Source organism: Calonectris borealis, chromosome 8, assembly GCF_964195595.1.
Source record: "Calonectris borealis chromosome 8, bCalBor7.hap1.2, whole genome shotgun sequence".
In the NCBI taxonomy this organism is placed as follows: domain Eukaryota; kingdom Metazoa; phylum Chordata; class Aves; order Procellariiformes; family Procellariidae; genus Calonectris; species Calonectris borealis.
The window spans coordinates 24,613,825-24,631,180 of NC_134319.1; the positions used below are offsets into that span (position 1 = coordinate 24,613,825).

Here is a 17,356-nt window from a genome sequence, read left to right on the forward strand (position 1 = left end):
TCAGGGAAAATGGATTACCAATTTCCAATTGTTCCTTCAGTGCTCCTCCTCTGCTGCCATTGTTGGGAAATACAGTGAAAGAATGGCTTATTTGCAGGCAAAATCCAGATATTTGAGAAACAATCTTTGACCTTAAAGTGGAGAGAGCCACCTAATTACAATGAAGACAGTGAACATTTTGATACAGCTTGTGCAAATGCTGGCTTGTGCCAGTATCTCTTACAAGTGCAGTAATTTGGGGACTTTGCTTTTATTTTTCGATAAATAGTTGTTTCTGACTTGGATTTAATTTGATCCGCATTGTGTACTTGAGCTAGCAGTGTAATAGATAGCACAATATTCACGACTGATGAAGACCCATGAAAACGATTTAAACCAAGGCAGCGGTCTTAACTACTTTGGGATTTAGTATCCTGCAGTTCTTGGGTTTGGATCCAGGGGCTCTTTAATTCTTTATTCTTTCTGATGCCATTTTATTTCATACGATCTTCCTTGAAACCAGAAGAAACAGATGCATAGAACCTCTACAAAGCAGCTGTGATCAGAAACGGTAAGATCAGTGGAGTCTCCAGTGCCGACTGGTCTGATGCGGTTGCTAGCTGTACGGCTGCAGCGGGCGTTTGGCTCGGGGTCATTGGAAGAAAATTTCTGCCAATTTTAATTGGAGGTATTGTGAGTTTTCCCAGGAGGTACGGTGGCAGAGCTTCTGTCTGACAGCCTATGCAGTTACTCTTCAGTTCTCAGGGTACAAGCGCAACAAACCAAGCACTATGAACCTGAAGTGTCCACAGTATGCCACACGTCCACAGTTACCTAGCTGGGATAGTTCCTCTTGAAGCCTAATCTGTCTTTGAGTGGCTCCAACAATAAGTACTTACCTGGACTAATAATACTAATTTGAGAAATATGCCTTACTTTGTTTTTGCTTTTTTTTTCCTCTTGAAGATACTACTCAATTAGTTGAACAATATTTCAGATCTTAAGAAGTAGCAAATGCATTCTTTTATTTTAAGGCAGGGTCAAGGCTTTGGCCTCAGATATTTGCACCTACCTACTGCCACATAACTATGCAGGTAATTAGTGTCAATACAAAAGGACTAGTATCTGATTTTAAACATAATAGGAGTGGTATTTTGATTGTCTATCTGTATTGAAAAAGGTAACTTGAATGGCAGGACAATTTATCTGATCACGTTGGGGGGTACTTAGTACACCATGCATACCCATGGTCTTTATACTTTCATTTTTATGTTGATGAAGAAAGATGAATAAGCTTATACTTTTAGTATTTACAGCTGAATATTACTGTACTGACTCAAAGACAGTATATAAATAGCCAGGATCTCTTAAGGGGAACCTGAAAAAATTAGATGACTTCTACTGGCTTTGATAGATGTTTGAGCCCTTTCTGCACTGCTATGAAGTGCATGTAACTTTACATACAGGAGACATCCACCAGCTGTTAAGCAGGGTAAAACAGCATTTAAATGCTACTCTCGAGGTTTTGCAATGTAGATGTCGTATCTCTTTTTTTTTTTTTTTTCTTTTCCCCCACAATAGTTGGATGTGGGAGTGCACTTAAATCTCAGCAATTTGGGGTCAAATCTGAAACCAAGTGAAGGATAGATTTTAGCCAGTTTCTTTATTGGACTGAAAACAGCCTATCTAAATTTTGAGCTATTACTTCTGTGTCAAATACAATTACAAATAATTTGTATTTGGAACGATACAAATTTTTTTGCAAGTGTTAGTCTGTAATTGCAACTAACACATCTTTAGAATTCTTCATTTAATTGAAATTCTTATATTAAGTATTAATGAAGACATCTATCATGAAGTAATGTAGGTACGTAGGTGTTTTTAATCACCTAATTTGTTAGTAGAAGTGATTTCACAGATATTGTTCTGAAAGCATTCATTTTACTTAGCATACCAATATGCTGCCTACCTCTGGGTCTTCAACAGGAATTGTCTTGATTTTCAAGTTTTTCTTGTGGGGTTGGGTTGCTTTGGGGGGGGGGTGGTGGTGGTGATATTTTGGGGGTTTTGGGGGGTTTTCTGGTTGGTTGCTTTTTTTGCTTCATGAAGACCAGAGCTTCATACTGGTAAATAGTACAGAAACTACATCTATGAAAACATTACATCTAATTGTCCTTTCCTGTGATCTTAAGTCAGTGTGACACATAAAAGAGCATTTGCCTCAATCTGGAGGGAACCTGAAACTAATCCTGACTAAAGTCTTTTATTCATCTCAGTGAGTGCAAGTGACATTTCACATATCAGCAGTGTTAATTATTATTAGACAGTGTCTAATGCCTGAGTAACAACGGCTGCAACATGCACACAGCCACAGTAGGAGGTGTGGATCTGGCTCCATTTGGGTGTGTTGCTTTTCCTCCCTGTTTTGGTAAATTGTGTGCATCTTCTAACTACTTTTTTTGAGCTGAATCAATGTGTTTTTTCTTGGAATCTTGACTCCTCTTCAGGTTTTTCCTTTTTTTTTTTTTTTTTTTTAAACAGACATGCAAATAATATATTCTATTACAATTACACTTCTCGTTTTCAATCATGGAAATGAGCGGAGCTGACGAAAATAGTACTACAGCATTGTCGAGGTTGTAGTGTGTAATTTTGAGGTGTCAATGTCTGTATGCCAGGAAGAATGGTGAAAAAATACACCAACAATTTATAATCGCTTAAAATACATTAGAGTTACTGTTAGAGCATGGAAATATCAGAATTGTGTATATGAAAAGAAGCTAGCTGTGGCCTGAATTTGATTCCAAAAAAACCTGGTTGCTTTAGACCTCTGAAAATCCAGTTAATAGCCACCTGGTTAAACACTTAAGCTTTCGTGACAGTGTTTGACAATGATGACTGCAAAGAAAAAATATTGAAATGAAACCCTCAAGGAAGAAAGTTGTGAACAATACTGATTTTTACATTCTTAAATTTTTTGTCAAATTAAAAGAGAAATAAACCCAACTTATATTAAGTAATGCAGGGCAGTTTTAAATAATCTTTCCTAAAGAAAGACTTGTTTGACAGTGAGCAAATGCAGATCGTGTTCTAAGAAGCAACATGCAATTCTTGGGCCATCTACAATCAATTTATTGAAGAGTGAGATTCCCATGAGATTATTTTGTGCAAGCGATCAGAAGCGGTGATTGAGATACCCAGAACAACTGTTTTGTGAAGAAAGGAAGCTTTCAGAATACATGGCGTCTATTTCTATAAGCTGAAGATAGTGTTAAAAACCCTGTTGCATTTGGTAACCTACACATAAGCTTCTGAAGACTGTTTTTGTAAGGTATCTTTGTGTATTGTTTTACTTTTTATGTTTATGTAGAACCCTTGAACTTGAGCTTTGCTTTCTATGTTGGCTGAAAAAGTAACCACTGTGGAGTATGAGAAAAGGTTCTGCCTTTTGTGAAAAATGGGAAATTAAAATTTTAGTAATAACTGTCAGTTCATTAGCCTCAAAGCAAAACAAGTCAGTTGATGTGAAGAGGACATTATGTTTACCCTCATGAGTCACCTCTCAAATCTGTAAAGGAAGAAACTTTTTTTGAAATTTAAATTAAAATGAAATAGCCTTAGAATACTTGATTAAGCCTCCAGCTACTTTTAATTGAGTGCACCTAAACTGCTTTTATTTTTAAGGAGTTAAATTTTGCTCTTTTAATCTTTATTTCAGCCTTTATTATTTCATTGAGACATTAGGTCTAGAACACACTGATTAATAACTGTCTTGGAAGAAGTTCTACAACTTTACAGCTTTACAAGGAAAAGTACAGTTCAAGATTATGGAGATCTCTATCTGCATAGTGTTCATCTGCATTTTACAAATTATCCCATCAGTTGGGGCTCAGATTTGATGTCCTGGATTAGATCTCAGATATGGCTAAATGTTCAGCTTCCCTCCTCCCAGTCCTCAAGCAGCTGTGACTGTTGCAGTTAAGCACAGGTGTCATCTTTTTAGCTTCAGGGAAAGAAAGACTGAGAAGAGCATTTAGGGAGAACAGTGTTATCAACAACCTTAACATCCAGGATAGCTGTAGGAGAATAGCAGCGAAGAGGAGATGATCAACCCTGGGGGGAGAAAAGAGTCAGCAGTGACTTCCTGCCATCCTTTTGAGACAAGGGCAGTAAATAGTCCAGAACATCAGTACTTTTGTTGGAGAATGAGCAATTTTAGCTACCAGAGAGAGAAAGTAAATGAGTGCTGAAGAGTATCTTGATCTGTTTGGATTTTGACGGCTTTTCTAGGGAACTATAGGATAGCATTAGAAAAGGCTTAATAAAGTGAAAGAGGGTTTTATTGTAAATGGAGGAGAGGACGAATCAGTATTGATAGTAGGAGTAGACAATGTGAGGTTTCTGAGGTAAATATGATGGATTTTAACAAACCAGTTATATTTAGGATATACAGGACTGGTCAAGCTTATCCCTACAATCCCAAAGATTTAAGTAGCAGGAAAAGTTTGATCCTCATCTGAATTACGACTCTTATAACTTACCTCCTTATCTGAACCAGAATTTTCATCTAGATACGTTGTTCTGCATAGCTCTTCCCTCTATAAATCACTATAACAGAATTCAGAAATTAAAACAATTTCAGTAATGGAAAAGCAACTGTCTTGAGAAATGTTTGTTTCAGTGGCTGCTTTTGAAGTTGTTTCTAGCAGTTTACATAGGCAAATAAAGCACAAGACTATCCTGTTGAAAACCCAGAAGAAATAAGGTAGAAGAGGTTGAGGTAAGCCACACTTCTTCTTACTTTTTTTTTTTTAAATAAAAATTAGAAGTGCGACCTAGTTTAATTTGTAATGGGATATGGTGAGGCTATAAAAGATAAGCCTGCCTTTTATTATGTGCTATCAGATAAATAGTAAATATTGTGACAGTGTAGAATGCATGATGGCATACAGGCCACAATATAGGTAAGATTTTTTTTTAATTATACATTATAAGATGGGGGGGTGAGACATACCTGCATAACACTAATACAAGTTTTGACTATCAAATATAGATATTATTTGCATCTTATTTGGAGTTACATGATGCTAACACGTTTTACAAACATCATGGATTTGGAATGAATGTGCTCTTACCCATTCCAACAGAGCTTCCAGAACAGGTTACTGAAATGACATGAAACAGTAGTATAAATGTTAGGTGTCAGGCTGTAAGCTGGAAAACATTAGTAGTCTATAGAATGTAGTCCATGCTATACAACTGTGCAATCCCATCAGATAGCAGTAATTTTACAACGGATTAAATTTATGCCCTGGGAAAGGAATCACAAGGAAATTACTACCCCTTTAAACAATTTTTACTTAAGAAATGTGCTTAGGAGTGGTTCATAGAAGTTCTTGATTTGTTTCTTCATTCAAAAACAATAATTCTATAAAACAAATTAGAAACCAAAACAATTAAAAATCCTCATTTATTTGCTTCTGTATTCTAACTACTACTAGCCTCCCAACTGAAAATTAAATTCTCTGTATTCACCAGGTTATGGGTGATCCAGTTAAGAGGCACCTGTGTAGACAGGTATGCCCAGTCCCAAAATGCTCCTGTGAAGTTCCCGTCACAGATATTGCAAGATAGCACTCATAAAGTTTACTCTGGAGTCAACACTAGAATAGGAAAGTGTTATACCATGCCCCCTTTACTCGCATTTGGATTACATTTTAACCATCTACCATGCATGACAAAAATACAGCATTCAAAGAAATTTGTTTTACCTGAATATATTTTTTTAGGACAAAATGTAAGCTTCAGCCCCTTATCAGTAACTGGAGATACTACCACTGTGTAGACATCCCCACAAGGTATCTCGGTGATATCGCAGTGACTTAGACCTGAGCTAGGGGTACAGGTGAAATTGCCTTTTGAGCCATGTAGATCAGTATTGTAGTTTATTGTTTCATCAGAAGCTCGCCAGTATACCCTGATATCATTATTGCCGAGTCTATATAGCTTCACCCCAGAAGGGCAGCAAGCACCTAATAGAATAAGAAACATTAGTAAGCAAATTTTGTGAACCCACTGAAACGAAGAAGTTCCTGACAAACTCTCTAAGACTCAATGTGGAGTTTTAGAAAGCAGGTATTCTTTATTGCAGCGCTGGACGCACAGGGGATCGCTCCACCTAGTGTGCGTGCCAAATCAGTCAACCATTGAAGTTATATACAGTTAAGAGCATACATATTCATTACATTTCCCGGTATTCATTAACATAAGCAAAAGTCTCAGTCTTCACCCATGCTTAGTTTTAGCTCCTGGCTTAATTAGCGCAATTCTCGCTAGCGCCACCCTCTTATCTATTCTACTCAAGATACAAGGTTGGCCTCCGTATCTAGAATACTAAGTGTCAAGGCCTTTTTATCTACTATGTGTCAGGTTGGCCTATTCACAAGGTGTTCCTAACCATCTGCATCATTTCAACCAAAGAACTGTAAATCTCTTCATTGTTCCTTCCTATTTGACGTTAAATCCCTATCACCACAATACATTATAAATTCCTAGAGTGCATTTTAAACCAGATGATATGATTACTATCACACTAGATACCAGCATTTCAATGAGAAATTATTATTTCACAGAAAGCCAAAAGAATTCTCTAACTGAACTAGGGAAGAAAATGTTCTATCAGACTCATATTATGGAGCTGGAATTCAGCCATCGTTTTACACATTGTTGCTCTCCTCTGACTGTGGAGGTACCAGGGCTGCCCTAGAGTGCCCAGAATCCTTTTGTGGTTCTGGAGCAATGTTATCAAAACTTTTTTATATGGCCACCTGACAGCTGTTATAAGAACAGGGTTTAAATTATATGAAAATAATCCAAAGTGCATTTATTTAAAAGAGGGAACTGCAAATGTATTAACTATGTATTGAATTTCAGCTGCACTATTTGTATGAGAGGAACACTATACGAAGTAAGTTGTATATTAAGTCTTTTTCTTCCTGATTGCATTTACAATTTACATACTGGAAGAATATCCTTGATATGTGCAACTGGATGTCAAACCCGTTTCACTGATAGCTTTCAGAGATACTGTATAGTTGGTGCTGCATGTGATGCATCCCAGGAGACAGTAGTTTTGAAGAGTGTGACACTTTGCCTGTCCTTTTGGAGACTCCAGTGCTGTTTCGTATGTCTGTGCACCCGTCCCAACAGACCAGCTGATATTTGTTACAGACTGTGTCACTTGAGTCAGTATCAGGTCATTAGGGCAACAAGGAGCTTAAAAAGAAAAAAAGTAGAGAAGTCAATTCTGTTTTGTACTGGGAAAATGGACGGTATTTTGGGGGGTTGCAAGTAGAATAGTACATGATCAAGAGCAAAGGAATGAAGACGTGCATACTTTTCAGGCAAACATTAACATGCTGAAAAATACTATTTTGGCAAGCTTCTAATAGACTGAATGTCAATATAAGATCAATTTGTCTACAACGGTGAGTTATAACCCTGGAATTATTGTAAGATGATTGTTCACCAAGATACTAAAAATTACTAAAATTTGTCATCAGAATATCAGGATACATCTGTAGTTTAATTAAGCAGCCTCCACCTCTACCCCTCAAGTCATATAGCTCAGTCCAGCTCTGTCTCTGTTTAAAGTCTCTTCCTCTACAATATAAAATGACTGCAGCCAAACTGCCTGTTAAAAATAATCCTGGTGTACGTTAACCTCTGAACTGTGCCTGGGGATTGTCTGGGTAAGTGGTACGGGACAAAACTCTGCTAGCAAATTAATTGCAAGAATGGCGGGTAGGATGTGCTTTAATCTGTTCTTCACATTTTGTTTGTTGACACGGACATCATCTCATTGCCTCTCCCAGTAATATCAAAAGTCAAAATGCTGACAAGGAAGTTATACATTACGTGTGTGGATTATGCTATTATATTTTAGTTAGCTGTGCCAGATAAGTGGTTGCACTAAGGCTTCTCAGTGCAAGTGCAAGTGATCCTTCTTTCTCACATACACAAGATACATACATGTTTAAGCAGAGGACATCCAGCAATAGATAGTATAATATGCAAGCATTGTAATTAAAAAAAGAAAGCCAAAACCATATGAAGACATATAGAACTATTTTAATATTATGCTGCTAAATATTTTCCACTATATACAGTTCCCACATACCTGTCTCTAAAGGGACACTGTAGCTTGGTAAGCTCTGTCCTGCTGGTGATCTTGCTATGGCACTAACAGAGAAAGCAGATCCACAGGGAAGATTAATTAAGGTACAGGAATTTCCAGAGCTTGTGCAATGCCAAAGTCCAGCCTCTCCTCTGGCAGTGACAATATATGTAGCTTCTTCATTGTTAGATTGCCAGTGCACACTGATTACAGAAAGAGCCTCCTTTGAGATATTTTTAATTTCAGGACTGCAGGGAGCTGAAATATTTCATATTAACAGTATTTAAACAGATTATTTATGCATACTATGTAAGTTACACATGAAAACTAACTTCCAGTTAGAACTGATGAACTACTTTGGAAAAGTTTATGATCCTTAAATGGTTACTCCTGGTGAGAATTTAGAACTTGTGACAGAACTGACAATGTAAGGATTTTGCATACAAAACCAGAGATGAATTGTAAATGTGACTTTCAAAAACTTGGAGCATTCTTCAATCCAAATCTGTTTTTAGGTCCCTGCTTACAGTGTATTTTTACAGACTTCCAGTATTTTTTTTATTTTTAATTTTTATCAGTTACAGTAACTTAGCACTGCAGTAATGCTTTTCATCCATGGATCACTGCAGTGTCTAATTAATTATTTTTTCTGCTGAAGGAAAGTAAGAATGGTCATAATACCTGTTGCCACATACTTGGATGCACACGATGTGTTGCTGCCCCTGGCCTCACTGAAAGAATAAACCGTGATATTATAGTGGGTGTCGCACTGCAGGGCCGACAAGGTGCAGGCCGTGGCGGTGTCGTTGCAGAGCGCCATGCTGCTCCAGCCAACAGCTCTTGTTTGGTACATTTCAGCACCCCGGACAGGACCCCAGGTGACCTGCACGGTGTCGCTCGACACGAACACGGCCCTGAAGTCGCTGGGGCAACAGGGCGCTGGGAACAGACAAGGCAGAGAGGGAAACCTGAACGTGAACTGAAAACTGGTGCGACACCGAAAAGCCTTGTTTCGTTTATCTACGTGCTTCATGTTTTAAATCTCCAAAGGTGACCGATATTGTGCAAACAGTCTCATTAATCCCAGCCTTACTTCTTGAATTAATTCAGTACCCCTCCTTCCAAACCAGTAGAGGGCATCCTAATGTATAGGTACGACATAGGAATTATGTGTTTCCTCGGTTTAAAATTTCAAAGCATCTAGAGGTTAAATAACTTTAACAATGTTCTTCACAATTTCCCATTGAACTTGTTATTTTTTCATTTTCCAAATATGAAAACTCTCTGTGAGGAAGTTTAAGACACCCTTCCTACAGCAATAGAGAAGAAAACAGGACTAGACTGCAAAAGTTATGCCAGGACTGTGTGTTATTCTATGTCCTTGCCTGATGATTGTGAATCATTAAACTATTTTCAAGTTTGTAAGCATGTTGGACTTCACTACGCAAGTTAAATTCAACTGCAGTGTGAAATGGTTCTTTTTCTCTGCCAGCCTTTGTGTGTTTCGTCCAAAAATTGAATAAAAATAGAAGTTGAAGTCATTATCTTCCAGTAAAAATGTGCAATCAGCTCTACCATAAACACAGTTAAAGGATCCAAAATGAATTTGCAAGAATACATTGCTACTTACCAGTAGTGTAATTGAATACATCACCCAAAGGACTCTGCCCTGCCTTGTTATACGCAAAGACACTGATGAAGTAAGTGAAGCCACAGTCCGACTGGAAATGGCATTGAGTATGTGATGTGTTGCAATGCACTTCCAAGCCATCATCACTCTTCACAAAAACCACGTAATAATGACCAAAATTGATGCTAGACCATGATACCAACAAGTGACCAGGTTCATCCTCTTCAATTGATATATTTACTGGTGCACAAGGAACTGAAAAAAACATTTTAAAAAAAGAAAGAAAAAGAGAATTGTAATCAGAATATTTTTATTGAAATTATACTTTTGGGGAATAAAGGAAAATTAGGAATATATAGAATTATTCTACTCAGCTTGAACAGTTGTTTCGTCTTGTTCAAGAAAACAACAACTTATCTGCCTTTACAGAGAATGCTACTTACATTTAGATGAAAAGTGGGTATGATTTTTACAGAGCAAAAGAGATGCTACCTTCATGTTTTACAGAAGAGAGATCTGCTTAAGGAGCCCCTGTGAATGAAAACAGTGGCACCAGGCAGTGTTTCAAAAGGCTTCCTGATTCACCGAACAGTATATAGACCATTGCAAGTTTTTCTCACAGAAATATGAACAAAGTTTAGGCTATTATCCCCGAAGTACAAAGGTATATGGCACAGTTCATGCACAAAGTTCAGATGCAGAAATAACTATTTGAGAACCACTTGTGAATTGTAATGGACTAATTTACATTTGAAATTAAAGAAATATATGTTAAAATGCCATAAGCAATATAAGGATCAATGACACATACTAGTTTTTAAGCTTACTGCATCAGTAGGTTTACTGGATCCAGCATCATTGTATGCTGTGACAGAAATGTAATATTCAGAGCCGCACTGGAGTGATGGCACCATGCAGGAGGCAGAAGATGTGTTACACTTCAGTTTCAAGAGTCCACTGGAGGCTGTCACGCTGTAAGTTAGAGCTCCTTCTGTTGGCATCCAAGAAACAATAGCTCTTAAAGTACCACTATTAAAAGCTACTTGAACATCCGCTGGTGCATTAGGACCTATGGATATCAGTTTGGAACACATAAATACAACTTAGCATATGGTCTACAGACATGATCTTTTTCATAATTTGCAAACTAAATACAATTTTTATGGTGCAGACCTTACCCTCATTCATATTAAAGTGACAATTTTAAAAATAGTTCTAGTTGTACACCGTCACAAAGCTTTCTGTTGAAAGTCCTTGCCTTATTGGAATATTTGCTTCTCACAGTTAGAAAAATCCTCAAATCAGTCTAAGCTTGTGTAATCCTTACCCAGCCCTGTCCTAGGTACAACTTTAGTGGTAGTTAATGGTATCTTTGCCTCAACAATATTCATTAAACATAGCCATGTCATCTGAGCTTTCATGAACTTTGAGATGGGGTAAAAATTATATGATCTGAAAATCTACCCAATGTATCTTTGAAAAGCATAACACAATCACACATACACATAAATACTTCCTGGTATATATTTATTTTTTTTTTTAACGCTTACTTGGTTTCAGAAAAGAAAATTTCTTACTTGTTCTTTGGTTATATGCGAAATCATCTCCAGGTATCCCATTGACATTCCAGGCATATGCCTTGATAGTATAGAGAGTTCCTGGATCTAGATTTGTAAATATCAAGGAGGTATTGGTGGTGTTCTCCTTCAGCATTCTGCCCAAACCATCTGATCTCATGAGGGATACAGAGAATCCAGCTGCCATATACACAGCTTTCCAGCTCACTGCAATGGAGTCACAACTCGGAGAACTAACAGACAGAATTGGAGCAGCCAGGACTGTTGGGAAAGAACACCAGTTAAGCTTTTGGTTTTTCAGTAATACCGTTTGAAAGGGCCAAATTTGAAATGAATACACAGAAACAATAATCACCAAACTCTGAGAGACAAATTCAGTGACAACAAAAACAAAAAAAAAAATTAATGCAAGACTGACAGAATAAATATGGAAACTGATTTGGTGCATCCATTATCATATTACAGGTTTTGTAAAATGAATGTAACTCATACACAAAGTATGAAAGGTTGAGTGTGCAGAAGAATGAAAATCACCAAGAAGATACTGCATTTCCTGTCCTCTATGTTTTACATTGTCTTATTATTTTATACTTCTAGTTGTTTCTTCATTTCTTCCATTCCCTCAAGTTATGTCTTTTGTTAAAATGAAATTCAATTCTGCTAAAATAAAATACACACATTCATACAAATTCTAGTAAAACTTCATATTAAGCATTTAATTTACAGCACTGTCATAAAGTAAACCATTAATTCAGACTCTTGTCCTGGTCATTAAGTCTGATGGCCAAATTCTAGTCCTCAAAAACTGAAAGGAGAATATGATCAATACAATTTAAAATACAAGATTATAATAATTCAGTACTGGTACATGCCTGGGGTATATGTTTGTCTTCTGTTCAAATAAAAAAAAAAAAAAAGGATGCTTGCATGAATGCTTTATATTATAATAACATTACAGAATTTGAAATAAGAATAAGAATTTGAAAGTCCACCTGTTTTTGCTTTTCTGAAAGGTGAAGGCTGGCTTTTTCCTCCTGAATTTACAGATCTGATAGTGATTCTGTACAAGGTGGCAGGTTTCAGTCCTGTCACTGTGCCTGGAGAATTTGTAACTACAGTTTCAATGAAGGAATCTCCGTCTTGTGCAGTCAGCAGATAACTAGTAGCCCCAGGTACCGCTCTCCATTCCACTGTGATACTGTTGCTAAGTTTTGAATAAGCTTGGTCAATAACAGGTATGTCTGGAGCTGAAATGGAAATGATAGACATACTAAAGTTGGGGAACTCAGCCCTGTGAAACACTAAGTGCTCTGAACGTTTCACACAGACAAAGTGTAGGACAAATGGCCTACACTTTCTAGGAATGTTTAAGTTAAATGAAGTTTAAATGAATATTAACAATACACACAGAGTCTTGAGATATTCTAGACCAACTTTCATCTTTCAATAAAAATATTCTAGTACCCTTGAAATCACTATTGAAAATGATCACGATTTAACCTAGGTTGCACTGAGAGGTCTCTTTTTTGTCTTGCTCTATAGTCAATTAACTATACTGGATGTTTATAGAAATCAATATACAAAGCAATATATACAAAGCAGAAGTGGATGTTTATACAAAGCAGTCTGAAATAGGATGCTGAATCATAGGCATTTCTAGATCAGAGCAACATACAATAATTTAGTTTGGAAGGGACCATGGGAAGTCATCTTATCAACCCCCTGCTCAGAGCAGATATAGATATACAATAACATGACACATCAAATATTGCAGTTAAATGCTTTTCTATTATGCTAAGCTGCAGGCCATTCAGAAAGAGCTCGTATACTCCTCCCGTGTACTGCAGTCACAAAAGTAACTACAGAGGGTGTATTTCTTAACCACAACTAATTTATGTTCAGTAATAAGGATTTTCAGGCTAGAATCAGCATATGTAAAGCAAATTCATATATTGCAAGGCTGCAAAAAACTCACTAGAAGAGAATAAAAGATAAAATGAAGGTGTATCCACCTAAAATTAAGAAAAGGAATGAAAAAGTATTTGGGACGAAAGTATGCGCCTTGAGGCAAACTTATTTATAGCAAGGCAGCTCATTTGGGATTTCAGAGACCCTAGCAAATATTACACATGGTTATACAACTCCTAAGCATTATGTCTGCTCTGTTAATCCCAAGCATTTTCTTATTCAGCTATAGTCAGACAAGCTCTTTTGCCCCATTTGTAAAAATGGTAACATATATTCTATGTGACCATGCTCATGGAATATTTGCAGGTGTGTCTTTCGCGATCTTTGAGCAAGCTATTGCACTATGATTTTTTTTCCTTTTAAAATATTGTCTTTAGTAACAATTCATAAGTTTCTGTGCAGGAAATCCTTATGCAAGTCTAAGGGAGTTGCCTGCCTAACAGTCAAGTACAGAATATATAGCACGTGATTTATATCAGAACTGAATTACAGAACATTAATATCTGTTGTCCCATAACTAAGCTAGCAATAGAGGTTTTTGATACTTATCAGGATAAACCTGCTACTTTTTTTTTGTAATATTTGCTACTATTTTTATTGTAATAATTACTTTTATAAGAAACAAATTCTACTGGAAAAACAATGGCTATTTCTAAAAATTATCAGTCAAATTATTTTAAAAACAGAATTTCAACAGAATATTTTTTCAATTACATTTCAGTGCTGAAATAAAAAAACACTTCTGTTTATGTAGATTCTTCAATATCCATCAACGACTTACATGCTACAAGTCCTTTTGTGAATGAAACAAATACCATTTATCAGCATTAGTACTGAAAAATGTATATAGCTTCACATCTGCATTTGTAATGAAAGGGTAGGTGATTTGGAAAGCTGCAGTCTGAGCAAGCTGTGTGTGGCAGGTCAGGGACACGTGTATTTAAAAAAAACAGAGGGGAAAAGGAGCTAATCATGCTAATATTGAACTCAGTAGGAGAACCAGCAAAAGGTTTCAACAGGAATGGCAGCTATTCCCTGCCAGTATAATGAAACATCAAGGACAAAATCCCAGTCCTACAGAGGTCAATGGAAACAATACTTCACAAAGTTTCTCTTACTAACCTGTTGACTGCATAATCTGTGTTTCTGCAAGAGTAATTCCATTCTTGTCAATGGCTTCTGCTTGTATCGCATAAATAGTATTGGGAATTAATGAAGTTAGAGTTCCTTTAAGTGTAACATCACTAAAACGAGCTAGTAATGAATGGCCTACAGCATTCACAGCTGTAGCTGTGACTCTGTAAGAAGAGGCTCCTGAAAACTTGGGCCATCTGAGATAAATGCTTCGTGATGTCACATCGTATATAGACATAGAGAAACCTAAAAAAAAAAAATCATTATCAAAAAACCTTTTCAGTCATTTCCTGAATTTAGTCAAGTCTTGACAAGAAGATTGTTCAGTGCCTTATCAAGCATTTACGTGACCTAATTTTCAGATAGGCATTCCACTGAATTTGGAGTGTTGTTTTCCTTGTTCACTTTTGTAATCCATCAATTACTGTAATAACTGCTGCTTGCTTTCATAGTATCATGCTGTGATGATGGCTATTTTTCTTAAGACAACCATATGCTGTAGTCTAATTATATTAAAAAATACTGGGTATAATCCGAATGTGAATATCCAACCAATGTCAACAGTATTCCATGCAGGAATAGGATCAAATGCTTGTTTTGCAAATCATGAAAAGAATATGCTACAGCAAGCGTCCAGATATTGCAACAACATGTCTGAAACGATTAAGCATTTAAGACTCTTGACAGTGCAGTGTATGCAGGAATGTGTACTATCTCCAGAGAATGAATGAATTCTGAGAGCATTTCTTACAATCTTGCATTCCTCGTATTTTAAACTAGTCAGTATTCACATGTAAAGCAATAGGAGCTGTAGGCACAAAATACAAGATTGAAGAAAGTATAAAATGCTGTAAAACATTGGAAATATTTGCTTTTAGGAGATCATGCTTCTTCTGGCGTTTTTTTTGGGTTTTTTTTGGGGGGTGTGGGTTTTTTTATTTATTTGGGGTTTTTTTATTAAAAGATACAACAATTAATTGGGTGCAAATATGGGACAGTTTGAATCCTATTTGTAGCACAGTTATGTATGTAATGAACAGCACAATTTGTCCAGCTGAGTGTTCTCCCTGGTTCACGCTAGTGTCAAGGCATAAGTGATCTGCCAGAATCTTTGTGCGAACGTCTGGCAGACTTGGGACTCCTAAAAATGGGGTTTAAAATTTATAAAGATATCAACACAGATTTTTAAAGCTGAATCAAACCTGAAAACAATTTTTTTTTATAAAGCTGCTAGAACTTACAGAATGTTTTATTAGAAATCACACGTGTGTGTTCTCTTAAGACCCATTCAAAAATAACCAGGCAAAACCAAAATACCACTTTGAAGATTTACCTGTGTTAGCTGAAAAGACCTGAAAAGGAAGATGTAAAAAAATTAGAAACACAAAGTGAAATATTTTATTTGGGAAAAAACCCTAATTATCTTAGTAACAACAACTTAAAATACTACATTTTTAACACATTTTACTAATATGATGTATTTGCTCAGATTCTTTAAGCATGCAAAGTTTATGCAACGAATGAGATTTGGTATAGATCATATTATTTCTTCATTTTCCTCTCTGAATCTGCCTATAGATCCACTTTTCAGTTGTTGACAGACTTCAAAAGACCTTGGGTCCCAATATATTATTTTATTTTTGAGTCACTTGTAAACACTGCAAAAGTGTAATAGTAACAAAATATGAATGTAAAAATGGGTGTCAGATAGTCAGTCTCTACCCTAACTTTTAGTTTACTTTTACAAAGAGTACAATATCAATCTTGAAAATAGTTTTAAAGCAAATGAGTTGCACTCACCATTTCTAGGCAGTTGAAAAGCAGTCCAATAAATATTAATGATTTACTTTTTGCACTGCACATCTTGTCAGAACTTCGTTCCAGCCTTCACATGGGGGTGAGCTCAGGCCGATCCCTGCTGTGACCAGTAATATTTTGTAGCAGTGCTGTCACTGTAGGTTTACTGCCTGAGACGAGAGGAGGTTGCGTTAGGTTCGGTCCTCCTCCCTGCTGGACTACAGCCCGCCAGCGGTTACCAAAACCATGGTGAAATGAGTCCAACATAGCACTGAACTTTTAGGCAGGTGGGCGGTGGGGTTTCTTCCCTTCTGTTACAGAATGCAGTTTCTGTATTGCTTATACAAGATTCACAAAATAATTAAGCCCAATGTGAATTCGAAATCTGCTGTGCAGCTTATTATCTATTGCCGTTTTTGTCCACTCACAAGGATCTTTTTTTCTGTCAGGAATGATGCTCTCGTCGTACTCCCCTTTGAAGGGAACACCGCCTACCGACTGGGAACCACTCCTCGTCGCGCTTCGCGTTGTGGAAAGAGAAATTTTTCTCTCATTTCTTCGTATTCGTACCAGCTGCTGTTTCCCCTTTGACAACACGCCTTTGTGTCTTCAAACTGTAACTTCTCACAGACGATTTTAGGCGTCAAGAAACGGTGTCTTTCTATGAACCGACAGTGTTCTCTTCGGTGGCTTACACGAACGCAACAGGGAACCTGGGGACTGTTTTCATGAGGGAGCCACGGTGGCGAGGGGAGTTTTACACCCCGAGGGGACCCGGGACCACAGCAGGTTTCGCGAAGGCTCCCCCGGCCAGGCGGTCTCCCGGCCCCCCCGGCCGCCCCTCACACCTCGCAAGGAGCCCGCCTCGGGGCTCGGGGGACGGCTCCGGGCGTCCCGGGCTCATCTTCTGACGAGAAACAGGGGACGAGCCCTAGTCACCGGGCACCTCCCCAGCGGGAATTTCGGACCCCATCATGGCAGAGAAAGGCGGCCCTGCAGCTGGCACGGCTCCCGAGGGGCTGGCAGGCTCCCGAGGGGCTGGCACGGCTGGCGGGAGCCCGCCCCGCCCCACGAGCAGGCAGCGCACGCCGCCGC

The 17,356-nt window shown here is 37.6% G+C and overlaps 1 protein-coding gene across 8 annotated transcripts; it reads right to left on the minus strand.

Moving 5' to 3' along the window:
• Positions 1–1,850: 1,850 nt before the first annotated feature.
• FNDC7 (fibronectin type III domain containing 7) lies at positions 1,851–17,354 on the minus strand. Of its 8 annotated transcripts, none has more exons than XM_075156476.1 (14): positions 16,265–17,353; positions 15,798–15,816; positions 14,453–14,710; positions 12,355–12,609; positions 11,363–11,623; positions 10,597–10,854; positions 9,786–10,040; positions 8,837–9,094; positions 8,159–8,413; positions 7,000–7,254; positions 5,751–6,011; positions 5,115–5,144; positions 4,521–4,587; positions 1,851–3,547 (listed from the first exon to the last, which is right to left on the minus strand). In XM_075156476.1, the coding sequence occupies exons 1-13, from the start codon at positions 16,325–16,327 to the stop codon at positions 4,547–4,549; spliced, it is 2,469 nt and encodes an 822-aa protein (XP_075012577.1). In that variant the 5' UTR covers positions 16,328–17,353; the 3' UTR covers positions 1,851–3,547; positions 4,521–4,546. The 8 variants fall into 8 exon arrangements, with proteins under 8 accessions (XP_075012577.1, XP_075012576.1, XP_075012578.1 ...); XM_075156475.1 differs by lacking the exon at positions 1,851–3,547 and adding an exon at positions 3,603–4,092; XM_075156477.1 differs by lacking the exons at positions 1,851–3,547; positions 4,521–4,587; positions 5,115–5,144 and adding an exon at positions 5,224–5,290 and having other exon boundaries at positions 16,265–17,354.
• Between the last annotated feature and the right edge of the window lie 2 nt (positions 17,355–17,356).